Genomic DNA, 14,253 nt, shown 5'->3' on the forward strand with positions numbered 1-14,253 from the left:
CAAGATCAGAACGTTAATGAGGGGCTAGAGCAATAGCACAGTGGGTAGGGTGTTTGCCTTGCATGCGGCAGACCCGGGTTTGATTCCCAGCATCCCATATGGTCCCCTGAGCACTGCCAGGGGTGATTCCTGAGTGCAGAGCAAGGAGTAACCTCTGTGCATTGCCGGGTGTGACCCCCCAAAAAAAATTTAAAAAAAAATCACCAGAACGTTAATGAGCAATCAGAAATACAAAACAAAGAAAAATAAACTTAGGGGTTTGAACTTTGCAATCTGTAATTATTTCTAATTATTTCTCTACTTTAGGTATCTACTATGCATGCGTTTAAAATACTGATGTGGGGCTGGAGCGATAGCAAAGCAGGTAGTTTGCCCTGTACGCGGCCAACCCGGGTTCGATTCCCAGCATCTCATAGGGTCCCCCAGCACCACGTGGAGTGATTCCTGAGTGCAGAGCCAGGAGTAACCTCTGAGCATTGCTGGGTGTGACCCCCCCAAAAATAAAAAATCAAGTAAATACTGATGTTTAGCCAGCCTCTATCACCATAACTGCACTAAGAAGAGTATTATGTCCTTATTTAAATCTGAGGGGCTGGAGTGATAGCACAGCGGATAGGGCATTTGCCTTGCACGTGGCCGAACCGGGTTTGAATCCCAGCATCCCATATGGTCCCCTGAGCACTGCCAGGGGTGGTTATTGAGTGCAGAGCCAGGAGTAATCCCTGTGCATCACCAGGTGTGACCCAAAAAGGGAAAAAAAAAAATCTGAAATTCTGGGGCAAGAGCAATAGGGCTTTTGCCTTGCATGTGGCCCACCATGTTGGATCCCTGGCATCCCACATGGCTGCCAGAGCACTGTCAGGAGTGGATTCCTTACTGCAGAGCCAGGAGTAACCCCTGGGCATTGCTGGGTGTGCCCACGCCCAAAATAAATAAATAAATATGTAATCCCATGATTTGAAATATCCAGCAAATTATAAGAAACCTTATTTCAAAATCCATGAAAAGCAAATATATCTTTTCTTAGCATTTTAGATGAAAGCCTCCTCTTAAAAAAATTTTCCACTCACAACTGCCTTTGCCCAAAAACACTGTTACACAACTTATTACATGACCTACATAAGCCAGACATCAAAAACATTTACTGATAACACATCATGAAGAAATTTTACACAAAAATTTTAGGGCCAAAGCAGTAGTACAGTGGGGAGGGCATTTGCCTTGCACGCAGCTGACTTGGGATCTATCCCCAGCATCCCGTATGATCCCCCGAGCACTGCCAGGAGTAATTCCTGAGTGCAGAGCTAGGAGTAACCCCTGAGTATCGCTGGGTGTGACCCCCCCAAAAAAAGCCAAATTAAATTAAAAATTACAATTTAGGGCTGAAATGATAGAAAGTGGGAAGTGGAAAGTAAGGTGCTTGCCCTGCACATGTCCAACCCAGATTTGATCCCTGGCAGCCCACAGGGTCCCCTGAGCACTACCAGGAGTAACAAGAATAATTCCTGAGTGCAAAGCCTGGGGTGACCCCTGTGCATCACCAGGTGTGAATAGAAACTAAAAAATATTTTTGAAAAGTTAGCCAGACATAATACAGCAGATATGGTGCTTGCCTTGCATGCGACCAGGTTAATCTCTGGCACCTGATATGGTCCTCTGATCCCACCCGAAGTGAAACCTGAGCACAACTCCAGGAGTAAGCCCTAAGTATCACCAAGTGTGGTCCCAAAACAAACAATTCTTGGGGTAAGGAGTTTGCCCTGTACTAGGTCCACCCAGGTTTCATCCCCAGCACCCCATATGGTCCCCAAGCCCACCAGGAGTGATCCTTGAGCAGAGAGCCAGCAGCAAGCCCCAGCACCACCGGATGTGGCCCCAAAAATAAAAACAACAAAAAAATGCTTAAAGTTACATACCCCCGTATGTGGCTGCAGCCCAGTTTAAGAAGTTAGGTTTCAAAGAATTTCTGTACTGCTAACAATTTAGGGTCCTACAAGCTTTTAGTGCTTTACCTGTTATGGTTCCGGTCGGTACCAATGGGTGTCCTGCGCATGACTAGTTTAGCTTTGGCGATTCCTTCCTGGAAAGCCTTCTCAGCCGCTGCCTTATGCTTCCGGATTCGCTCTTCTTCTGCTTCACGTTCTAGTTTCACTGTAAAAGAACAATCAACGAGATTTTTTTTGTGAATTCCATACAAATTAAGTTGTGGAATAAATCATGTTTGGTAAGAAGTAGCTATTCATAAATCTTATGGTCCTCCTCCTAACTTGTTAGAAGAAATGACATTGAAAAGGACAAGGAGCTAGCTCAAAGGAACAGAGCACATACTTTGTACACTGGAATCGTAGGTTTGAGCTCCAGTAACTGGGAAGTGGCCAAATTTTTTTAAAAAAATGACATGTGGGGGGCTGGAGTGATAGCACAGTGGGTAGGGCATTTGCCTTTCACGCATCCGACCCAGGTTCGATTCCCAGCATCCCATATAGTCCCCTGAGCACAGCCAGGGGCAATTCCTGAGTGCAAAGCCAGGAGTGACCCCTGAGCATTTTTTTTGCTTTTTGAGTGACCCAAAAAGCAAAAAAAAAAAAAAAAAAAAAAAAGACATGAGAGTCTGAGCGCTGATATAGCAGATAAGGTGCTTGCTTTGCACATGGCCGAACAGGCAGGCCTGGGTTTTATCCCCAGAATCCATATGGTCCCTCGAGCTCTACCTGGAGCAATCCCTGAGCACAGAGCCAGGAGTAAGCCCTGAGCACCGCCAGGTGTGGCAAAAAAAAAAAAAAAGACACAGAAATAAACAACTCACATGTGATCCTCCTGTATGCTAGAGTTGGAGGGCTAGTACAGCAGGTTAAGATGCTCACCTTACATGGGCCCCGCTGTATGAACCCCGGCAAATACATGACTCCCCAGCCCTTCCAAGAAGCCACTGAAGCACTGTCAGAAATGAAACAAAGCAAAACACCACAACATTCCTGCTTGGAGGAATTTGACAGTAACTAGACAGAAACAAGTATATACAGCTGGTGCCTAAGGTACAAGGAATATTTCCCAACATCTCCAGTGGATGCCAGCACTGAGACCAGCACTGCTTTTGCTATATATATATATATATATATATATATATATATATATATATATATATATATATACAGTCCTATGACCAATTTTAATTTTTATGTTAGGCACAGGGGGTCGGAGCAATCGTACAACAGAGAGGGTGTCTGTCTTCTCTTACACAGCTTAGTCAGGTTCAATCTCAGGTACCCCAAATGGTTTTCACGACCACCAAGAGTGATCCCTGAGCACAGAGACAGGAGTAAATCCTAAGCACTGATGAGTATGGCCCCAAAATAAAAACGTACAGCACACAGGAACAGCTTATTAAGACTAAATGAACTAAGAAAGGGGCCGGAGTGATAACACAGTGGGGAGGGTGTTTGCCTTGCAAACAGCCGACCTGCGTTCAATTCTCAGCATCCCATATAGTCACTTGAGCATCACCAGAAATAGTACAGAGTCAGGAGTAACCCCTAAGCTTCGCTGAGTGTGACCCAGACAAAGAAGGGATCCTGTGATGATGGAATCTCACTCATCATCACTCACTCATGAAGGAAGACTACCCCTCCGCAGCTACAAATAATCTGGAGCATGATAGCGAAACACCAAAAAAATAAATTTTATTTTGTAGGTGATAGTACTGAACTATGTAATGAAAGCCCTGGTGCTAAAGTACTGGCCTGAACCAAATATTCTTTGTCTTTTATTTCTGTAAGAAATATCATGCCTTCACTTTTTCCTGTTAGAATGTATAGCACTTAAAAAAATGCTAAGGAATGATTGTATTTCAGGCAAAAAATAGTGCAGTATGATATAAAGTTAACCCACATGCTATTTTATTTGGAATGCCACTGAACTTTTTTTTTAATAGCCTTTTTCCAGTTAGAAGTTCACCGCCAGGGACTGAGACAGCTCAAAGGGACGGAGGGCATGCTTTGCATGCGCTAGGCCCCAATGTTGTCTTTGGACCTATCCGGTGATGCTGAGGGGTGACTCCTGGCTCTGCACTAAGAAATTACTCCTGGTGTTGCTGGGAAAACTTATGGGGTGTGAGAGATTGAAACTGGGCCGCCTGGTTGCAAGGAAAGCACGCTACCCATTACGCTACCTCTCCAGCCTCTAGGCCCTCACTTTTGATTCCTGCCTGGCAACCACCCTTAACACTGCAGGGTGTCACATCCTCGCCAACCCTAGTACCACTGGGCACAAGTACCACTGTATCACTGGGCTGGGAAATAAGCTGTCAAGTGCCCCCTTAAGCACTGCTCAGGACCATCCCTCCCATAACTAACACGAATCACTGAGATCCAGCTCAGGGCAGAATGCATGCAATGTAAAACTCATCTAGGAACTTTGTAACTGTGTATATCATGATGATTCAACAACAACAACAACAAAAAACGGATTAAAAAAAGCAGCTAGAGATGCAGGCTGAGGCTGTGATCCCTAACATGCGCCAAATGAGACAAATGAAAATGGATATAGGGGCTGGAGCGATAGCACAGCGGGTAGGGCGTTTGCCTTGCACACAGCCAACTCGGGTTCGATTCCCAGCATCCCATATAGTCCCCTGAGCACCGTCAGGAGTAATTCCTGAGTGCAGAGCCAGGAGTAACCCCTGTGAGCGCCGGGTGTGACCCAAAAAGCAAAAAATAAATAAATAAATAAAAATGGAGATACGAAACATACTCATCAAGAGCATTTCAGCAGGCATATGGAGAATAAGCTAACATCTGCTGAGACAGAAATAACACCTTTTTTTCTGGTGAAAAGACTTCCCAAGAAAAGGCGCTGTCAGACCTAACCTCTCTCACACCTGATTTGAAACTATGTCTGAGGATCCAATCTCTCCACAGCATGCGACTGTGACAATGACCTTCTATTTACCATATTTATCAGCCGGAAACCTTATATACTCAGGCCAATGAACTTTCCAACTCTGGAAACTTATAAATGGTTGGAATCTGGGGCTGCAGAGATAGTACAGCGGGCAAGGGGCTTGCCACGTACACAGCCAACCCAACCTATATAGTCCCCGGCACACCACATGGTCCTCTGAGCACTTCCAGCAGTGATCCCTGAGCAGAGCCAGGAGTAAGCCTGAGCAATGCTGGGTGTGCCCCAAAACCAAGAATAAATCCAAATAAAAAAATAAATAGCAGCAATAAAAAAGCCCACAGGGAAAACCTAATCTTATTTTATAGGTAGGTTTCTCTCGCAAATAATAGTAATTCTGAAATTAATTTTGTGTACACTGTGCTAAAAAAGTCAATAAATAAATAATGATTATCATTGAGAGCCAACGGTCCTGCCATAATGCAACAAGGGAGCGACAGAACAGAGGGCAGGAGGCTTGCCTTGCACGTGGCCAACATGGCTTCCACCCCAGTCAGGAGTAGGGCCTAAGCACCGAGAGTATGGCCCAGAAACAAAATGAAACAAAATACTGCAGGCCAAAGAGGTAACACAGGGGCTAAGGGACTTGCCTTGTATGGGGCAGACCCCAGTTCTATCCTTGAGACCACATATGGTTTTGAGACTATCAACAAAGCGATCCCTGAATCACTAAGCCCTGAGCATTATCAGACGTGGCCCCAAAATTACAAAATTACCAAACCACACAGTAACTAAGATTGTAACCAAGGACAGACCTATGTAGACCGATGGCTTATAATTCCGAGTCCAGAAGCCAAATGATTTTTGATAAGGATGTCAGAATTATTCAATGGAGAGTGATGATGCCATATCATCACTGTAGCGCCTTATGCAAAAAAAAAAAAAAAAGATACTGCACTTCTCACTCATACTTCAAAAGCAAATTAAGTCAAATGAATCAAATGGGTTAGGAAGATGGTACAGATGTTGGGGCACATGTCTCATATGTCTGAGATCCCAATCTGAGCCTCCAAGAACCCTAAGTATCATCAGGTGTAGCCCTGGTGACCCGCAAGCACCGCTGGTTGGCCCTGGTGGTTCCTGGCACCATGGGGGCCCACATAGCCTTATATCCTGTGAGTCTTGGACAGAACCACTGGCACAGCTGGTGGGTGCTATCAGGAGAGGCCTGTACATCCCAAGCACTACCTGGGAGGCCAAAATCATAAAAGAATCAAAGACCTAAACGTAACAGTAAAAACTAAGACTTCTGGAAGAAAACACAGGGTCAAATCTTCATAATCTGGAATTTAGCTATGGATCCATAGACATGACAATAAAAACACGCATGAGCAACCAAAGGTAAAACAAATTTTTGTTTTTGTTTTGTTTGGGGGCCACACCCGTTGATGCTCAGGAGTTACTCTTGGCTCTGTTCAGGAATTACTCCTGGTGACAATATGGGATGTCAGGGATCAAAACTGGGTCGACCACATGCAAGGCAAGCACCCTGCCCTCTATACTGTCACTTCAGTCCCCCAAATGTATAACATCTCAACAACTGTGCTTCCATGAACATTATCAAAGGGGGGGGGAGTGCGAAATGTTTTTGGACTGTACGTACAATAAAAAGATTGACCTTGATAATAAAAAGACAACCCAATTTGGAAATGTACAAGAGTGCTAAAGTAACATTCTCCAAAAGCTAAAAATAGCCAATAGGCATGTGAAAAGCAGTCACAGCCGATCAAAAACAATATGCTCTGGCCAGGGACGTGGCTCAGTGACAGTGCACATGTTCCTTATACGAGGCAGCCAAGTTCAATCACCATCACCCTTTTCAGCCTCACGAAGTGATGCCATGCAGACAGTACACCTTAAGAGGCAAACCCAGAGCAAGGGGAGCAGACTGTTAACTCGGTAGGGGAGGACAGGGAGGGCAGTTCAAGGATAGAGGGGTTACCACACCTGGTGGTACTCAGGGGACCATCTGCAGTGACAGGAATCAAACTCAGGGTGCTGGATGGAACCCTGGGCACTGCGTGTAAGGCAAGCACCTACCTGCTATATTATCACTCCGGCCTAGACTTACTTTTTAAATGAATAAAGTATCCTACAATTGCAGAAGTTTGCACAGATCTGTGAATACATCAAACACTGAATCATCTACTGGAAATTAATTGGATGGAATTTCAATTATATTATAAACCAGTATTTGGTGTTTGCTTTGAGGCATAACTGGCAGAATGGTGGGGATCAGATCTAGTCCCACCTGACTCCTGACGGATGCCAGAGACTGTGCAGTGCCAGACATGAAACTGGGGTCAACCCCATACAACATAACCAAGCCATTTACAAGAAACAAGGTTTCTAGTGGGAGGTGGGTACAGTGGTGATCGATGTGGTACTGGAACTACGTGCATGAGAAGCCATCATTAACAGTATTGTAAACCATAGAATCTCAACCAAAATACAAAAAAGAGAAATACCTTTCAAAATGATTGGAAAATAGAGCAGAGTAATAGTACTGTGGGGAAGACACTACATGCAGCACCCAGGCAGGGTTCCATTTCCAGCACCCCATATGGTCCCCTGAGCCTACCGGGTGATACCTGAGTGCAGTCAGGATTAAGCCCTGAGCACCACTGGGTGTGGCCTCAAAACTTTCAAAAACAAACAAGTCTGGGGGAGGGGGTGGGGATGGGGTAGGGTGTGCAGCAACTTATTCCCTGTATCACCTCTCCAGCTACCTACCTACACCTTTTTAAGACATTTGACTGGATTTTGCTATATACTCCGATTTTTGTATTCTTACACTTATTGAAAAAATTACATCTGATTCGGCAAGTATGCTGCAGGCTTCAAATCCCTTGTTGTTTATTTGTTGAAACGACCGAAAGTCAGAGAGCACGCCTACCATGGATTCGATCCCCAGCTCCGTAAAGACCACCCCACTGCCAAAGGTTGCTCAAATGACCACAAACTGTGCTAGTCATTCCAGGATGTGGCTCAGTGACAGGGCACAACCCAGCACCATAAGTTTATGGATAAAAATGGTCAAACAATCTCAACAACAAATGGAACACTGAGGCACAGATACCTAACCTGCCCAAAGGCCCACAGCTGAGCTGGCAAAGAAAGAAGCTCAGGCCCGAACTCCCAAGTCCTGGTGTGTTATGTCCATTATGTCTATCTGCGTAGATTTGGGCTCTGACTGCGCCAGGAACAAGGCCAACACGATCAGGAACTGCAGAACGCCAGAGATGTACATGCCAGACTACTCTAGACCTCGGCGGGTTTGGGCTACGGCAGACAAAAATATCTCAACAGGACAAGCCGTGCCCTTGCCACTACCTATGAAATCCCCTTCCACTTCCTCCTGTAAAGGGGCGCCCCCTGAGCTCTCAGGCCAGCCTTTACCTTTCATCTCTCTCTCCTGGATTTCCCGCTCCTTCTTCGCCTGAATGGCAAGCAGCCGCCTGCTCTTCACAGCACTGATCATGTCTTCCGCTTCCAGCTCCACCTGGGGCTCGAACTTCACAAGGTCCTTTTTCCTCTCCGCTTTGCCGAGCCCGTTCTCCTCCTTCCCGTTCTCCTTATTTCTGGCCTCCATTTCTTTCCGCTTCTGCTTCTCGGCCCGCTTCTTGTCGTTCTCCTCCTTCAGGACCGCCAGCCGTTCCTTCCACAGCTCCGCCGACATCTGCTGCCTGGTCTCCATGTGGTCCTGCACGGAGTACGTCATGAGGATGCGGTGGCACAGTGCCGTGAGGATCTGCAGCTTCTCTTCCGAGGTCAACTCGAAGAACTCAGACGTCTCCAGCTTCTCCAGGAACTCATCCTGCACCTCGTTGTCCTCAAAGGGTGCGGAATCCTTATTGTCCTCGGTGTCGGAGGCCTCGCTTTCCTCCTGGACGTCAGACCGGCGGAGGCAGAGCCGCACCAGCTCCGAGACGGAGTGCAGAGTCAGCGGGATTTCCGAGAGCTTCATGCCCAGCTCGCCATAGTCTTCGGCGATTTCGTCCTGCAGGAGGGTCTGGAGGAGGATGACCAGCACCCGGTTCAGGTAGAGGAAGCCCCCCTTCTCTGCGCTCAAGGCTTCCATGAGGGAGACGGCAGTGATCGGGTACTGAGCGTCGGGGAGGAGCAACCCAGAGTAACAGCTTAGAAACTCCACCACCATGGCCACGTCCCCGAAGAGCGTGTTGGGCAGCCCCTCTGGCGTGTCCACCAGCCGGAAAGTGGGGAGGCTTTTGCCCGCCAGTTCGTGGTCCTCGTACCGCTTCTGCTTCTCCAGCCTCTCAAGCATCTCCTTCTCTCTCCGCTCCTTGGCCTTCTCCTTCAACTTTTCCTTCAGCTCCTCCCGTTTCTTCTTCAGATACTCTTTGCGCTGCTCCTCGGACATAGAGGCCCACTTCCGCTTGTGCTCCAGCAGCTCGAAGCGTTTCTGGACAATTCCACGCAACTCCTCGGGGAGGCGGGCCCGGTCCTCACTGGAGAGGAGGCGCGCGGTTTTGGAGATGACACAGGACAAGGCGCTCTTCTTGTCCTCCCGGTCTTTGTTCTCTCTGTAGTAGGCGATAAGGTGTAGGGCAGCTGGAGGCAGGTGTTTCTGCAGTTTCGTTGAGGACCGAGGTGTGCCCCCAGAATTCCGTGGGGCGCGCGTTATCTTCTGGGTGCCTTTTGCCATGTCCAGCAGAGTCATCTGCTTCATTTTCGTTTTAGGGGTCTTCAGCCCCTTTTTGGGTGACTTGGCCCCCCCTGTGGACTTCTGTCCGTTCAGGATGCCTTTGCCCCGGCCCTTGGCTCTCAGGGGCTTGTCACCGTGCTTGGCCGGCTTCTTGGCACCCGGGCCCTTCTTGGCAATGTGGAAGTTGGCGTGCAGCTTGCCAGGAGACATCATCTTCATTACTTCTTCCAGATGCTCTTCTGGAGACTTGGAATTTTTTGAGTTCTTCACTTTGAGCGGGGACCCATTCAGGGACTTCTTCAAGTGTACGTGACACCAGAGCTTCGGGTTTAGTGGCGAGCTCAGGGAGGTGCTGTCTGCCTTGGCCTTCTTAGTGGGCTTCCTGTCTGGGGAGCTTGTGCTCTTCCTCTTGGTAGAAGGGTTGAGAGTCATGTACTAGAATTAAAGAGCAAAAAAATAAATAAATTTTTTTAAGATAAATTTTATCTTAAGAGATGTTCAAGCATCCTAAAAGTCCCCTTCCCCTTATTTTTCAGGCAAGGCTACATATTCTTGGTGCTGGGTAGAAAATCCCCGGCCCCCCAAATTCTATGTTCCTAGTCTTCCACATCTAAATAGGTTAGTGGGTTTTAAAATACTTCAATAAACTTTCCAAAAATTTCATTAAGCTTAATAAACTTTCCAAAATCACACTTGTAGGAAGAGGCAGGGCTGAGGGGGCGCAAAAAATATATGCCTAGTACACAGAACACCTGGATCTGGCCCCAAGTAGCACTGTCGTCCCCTTGTTCATCGATTTGTTCAAGCGGGCACCAGTAACGTCTCCACTGTGAGACTTGTTACTGTTTTTGGCATATCGAATACGCCACAGGGAGCTTGCCAGGCTCTGCCATGCAGGCGGGATACTCTCAGTAGCTTGCCAGGCTCTCCGAGAGGGACAGAGGAATTGCACCCGTGTCGGCCTCGTGCAAGGCAAACACCCTACCTGCTGTGCTATCAATCCAGTCCTGGCCCCAAGTACGTCTAAAATATAAATAAAAACCAATCTAGAAGCCATAGCAATAGTACAGCAGATAGGGCATTTGTCTTGCACACAGCTGACCCAAATTCAATCTCTGGCATCCCATATGGTCCCCCAAGCACCGCCAGGAGTAATTCCCAAGTGCAGATCCAGAAATAACCTCTGAGCATTGCTGTGTGTGACCCAAAAAAAGGGGGGTGGGAAAGGGGAATTGTGTTCGATGCCAACACCATAATAACAACAACAACAACAACAACAACAACAATAATAATAATAACGATGATGATGATGATGATGTAGGTAATCTCAGGATCTACATCATAAGAATAGCTGATCTTCAGATAGAGAAGGGAAGACCAAGTAGAGGATGTTGGGAGGACCCATTCAGGTTGGAAGATGCGAACTGAAAGTAGACTATAGACCGAACATGAAGGCCACTCAATACCTCTATTGCAAACTACAACACCCAAAAGGAAAGAGAACAAAAGGGAATGCCCTGCCGCAGAGGCAGGGTGGGGTGGTGGTACTGAGGGATACTGGGATCACTGGTGGAGGAGAATGGGCACTGGTGGAGGGATGGGTAAATGATCACTGTATGAGTGAAATGCAAACACAAAAGTTCGTAAGTTTGTAACTGTACATCACAGTGATCCTCTAAAAGAAAAGAATAGCTGATCTAAATAAAGGCAACACCTCAGTCTGGAGAGTTGGTAGAGGGGTTAAGGTGCCTTGACCCCTTAAGGCACCTTAAGCTGATCCCACTTCGGTCCCCCTATGGTCTACCAAGCACTGCCACCAGTGATCCCTGAACAGAGCCAGGAGAGCCCTGAGCACCACCAGCTGTACCCCAAACAGGACATCTAAAAGGTTTTTAAAATATCTTGAGGGGCCAGAGCCAGGTCAAGTAGGGGGTAGGGCACTTTGCCTTGCATGTGGCCAACTGGGGTTTGATCCCTGGCACCCCATATGGTACCCTCAGCCCACCAGGAGAGAACTCTGCATGAGCACAGTTGGATGTGGCCCAAAAACTAACTAAAATTAAGTATCATGAGACAGAACTAGCTAATTTTATAAAGTACTAATTTCATAGAATAAAACAGAAACCAGGACTGGAGTATGGAGTTTTGCGTGCAAGAATACACACACACATACACACACACACAGAGGTTTCTCAAAACCTCCTTTGCACACACACATTTCTCAAAACACATACACACACAGAGGTTTCTCAAAACCTTCTTTGCGCACACACACACACACACACACACTTTTCTCAAAACCTTCTTTGCCCTCTCTCTGTACCTAAAGATCTCTTTCCAGTACATCAGCACCTAATCCAATTCTCTTTGATCGTCATGTCTTTATCTCTGTCAGATTCTTTCCCTCCACTTTCTGCGACTGAACTATTTACTCATCACTTTTTTTTTCTTTTGGGCCATATCTAGCAGTGCTCAGGGCTCACTCATGATGAGGTTCAGGGACCCCCAGGGGTGCTGGAGATTGAAAACCAGGTCAGCCCCATGCAGTCAGGTGCCTCTCTGCTGCACTCTCAAATCCCTCCCCTAGGAGCTCACCTGTGCCACCCTTGCCTCCTCTCTCTGCCCAGCCCACAACCTTTGTCTATCTCATAGAACCCAAAAAATTCCTTGTCTCTGCTCCTGTACCTGCTGATCCTTGTCTGCAGAGGTTCACCTTTAGCTGGTGAGAATACAAGATTCAATGGCAATCGGAGGGAGGGGAAAGGGGCTAGGGTGCTTGCCTCGCATCCTACCAACAACAAATTGGATCCCAGCACCACACACAGTCGCAGAGCACCAAGGGTCACTCCTGAAACTGCCACATGGGTTCAAAAACAAATGAGATGCGACAGTGGGGAAGGCTTCCACTTGCGTCAGGAACTGGCAGCAACACACCCAGAAACCAGCTTCCAGGGTATTTTTCTACTCCTCCAGACACAGCTATTTCTCCTCAAATAGCTACCTTACAATCATGGTAAGAATCAGTAATATATTGGATGGAGTGACAGTAAAGCAGCTAAGGAACTTGCCTTGCATATGACCAACTTGAGTTTGCTCCCTGGCACCCCACAGGTTCCCTGAGCACTTCCAAGAGTGATTCCTGAGCAGAGAGCCAGGACTAAGTCCTGAGCACTGCAGGATCTGATACCGCCACAAAATTAGTAATGCCAGAAGCCCATTTGTCATGTTACCGGGGTTTATGTCTCTGTTTAAATGTGCATTCCAAGTTCAACCTCCAGCATCACGCTGAAAGTAAGGCCCAACACCATGTGTGGCCCAAAAAATGGGGTGAGAGGTAACGGTGCAGAGATCATGGTGACAAATTCCAGTCTGGATGGTAAAAATTCCTATGCTTTCATTAGGAGTAAACAGGTTGAATAAAATTTAATCAGCTGAAATATAATGCCAAAATAAGATTTAGGCATTAAGGAAATAAGAGAGGGGGCCAGAGCAATAGTACAGCAAGTCGGGTGTTTGCCGTGCATGTGGTCAGCCCAGGTTCAATCCCCAGCTCCCCATATGGTCCCCACGTGGAATGATCCCCAAGTACAGAGCCAGGAGAAAGCCCTGAGCACTATTGGCGTGGCCCAAAAAGGAGAGGAGAAAAAAAAAAATTCAACAGAACCCAGGCAACAAGAAACATATATAGTCTGAGAAATTAGTGGACTACACGCACAACCCCTTCTTCTGAGTATATTCTCTAGTTTGATTTTCTTTCTGAAGTAAAAAGTTTTGTGTGTATGAGTTTTCTTTTACTATGTGGTGTCAGGGACCAAACCAGGGACCTCATAACTACAAAGCAAGCACTGAGCCACTATGCAACACCCCAAGCACCGTTGTATTTAAGGAAGTGTGAGGTGAGAGCTCCTTCAAGTAAAGAGTCACCATGTCCCAAACTAAACGGGGCCACTCCAGAATGGAGTCTGCCCGATACAGCAGAGGGGGAAGGGAAGCTGCATACCCAAAGCAGAGGGGAGTGGACCAGTGCACCAAGGGAAGTGACACATACATGAGCTCAGATGTGCCGCTCTAGAACAGAATGTGATAAACTCTCTAACGTTGGAAGTTAATCTGGAGCCCAATAGAGTGATGGAAAGAGATGGAGCACGCCTGGCATGCGGAGAACCCAAATTCAATCCCTGGCCCTGCATGGCGCCCTCAGCCCAGAAGTCAGGGTTTACTTCCCCCGGAAGTAGCATTTCCAGTTCTAGTTCCCCAGAATTAACTTAAAAATGTTAAGAGATAAGCAAAGAGAACTTAAATATGTCTTCTCCAGGGCCAGAGCAATAGTACAGCAGGTAGGGGGCTTGCCTTGCACAGGGCCAAGAGAAAGCCCTGAGCGTCACCAGGTATGGCCCAATAGACAAGAAAAAGAAAAGAAAAAAAGCAAGCGCTGGGGGGGGGGGGGAATGATACCAACTCCTTCTGGAGAATAGTAGTGCCAACAGTTTAAAGAGAACATAATTTTCAGATTATAGAACAAGTCAACACTCCCAGGATGAATGAAAAACAAACATATATTCCAAAAGCTACTCAGTGTCTCAGTCAGCCGTGGCTGATCTTTAGAGCATTGTGACAGTCCTGATACTTTC

General features: G+C 47.0%; 1 protein-coding gene across 1 annotated transcript in view; it reads right to left on the bottom strand.

The window, feature by feature from the left end:
- The window catches only part of BAZ1B (bromodomain adjacent to zinc finger domain 1B), a 64,808-nt gene that overhangs the window by 22,821 nt on the left and 27,734 nt on the right, over positions 1-14,253 (bottom strand). The window contains exons 7-8 of the mRNA XM_055134412.1: positions 8,356-10,057; positions 2,013-2,151 (exon numbers count right to left, since the gene is read on the bottom strand). Coding sequence (XP_054990387.1) covers positions 2,013-2,151; positions 8,356-10,057 — 1,841 coding nt within the window. The remainder of the gene's footprint in view (positions 1-2,012; positions 2,152-8,355; positions 10,058-14,253) is intronic.

Source organism: Sorex araneus, chromosome 4 (assembly GCF_027595985.1).
Source record: "Sorex araneus isolate mSorAra2 chromosome 4, mSorAra2.pri, whole genome shotgun sequence".
Classification (NCBI taxonomy): domain Eukaryota; kingdom Metazoa; phylum Chordata; class Mammalia; order Eulipotyphla; family Soricidae; genus Sorex; species Sorex araneus.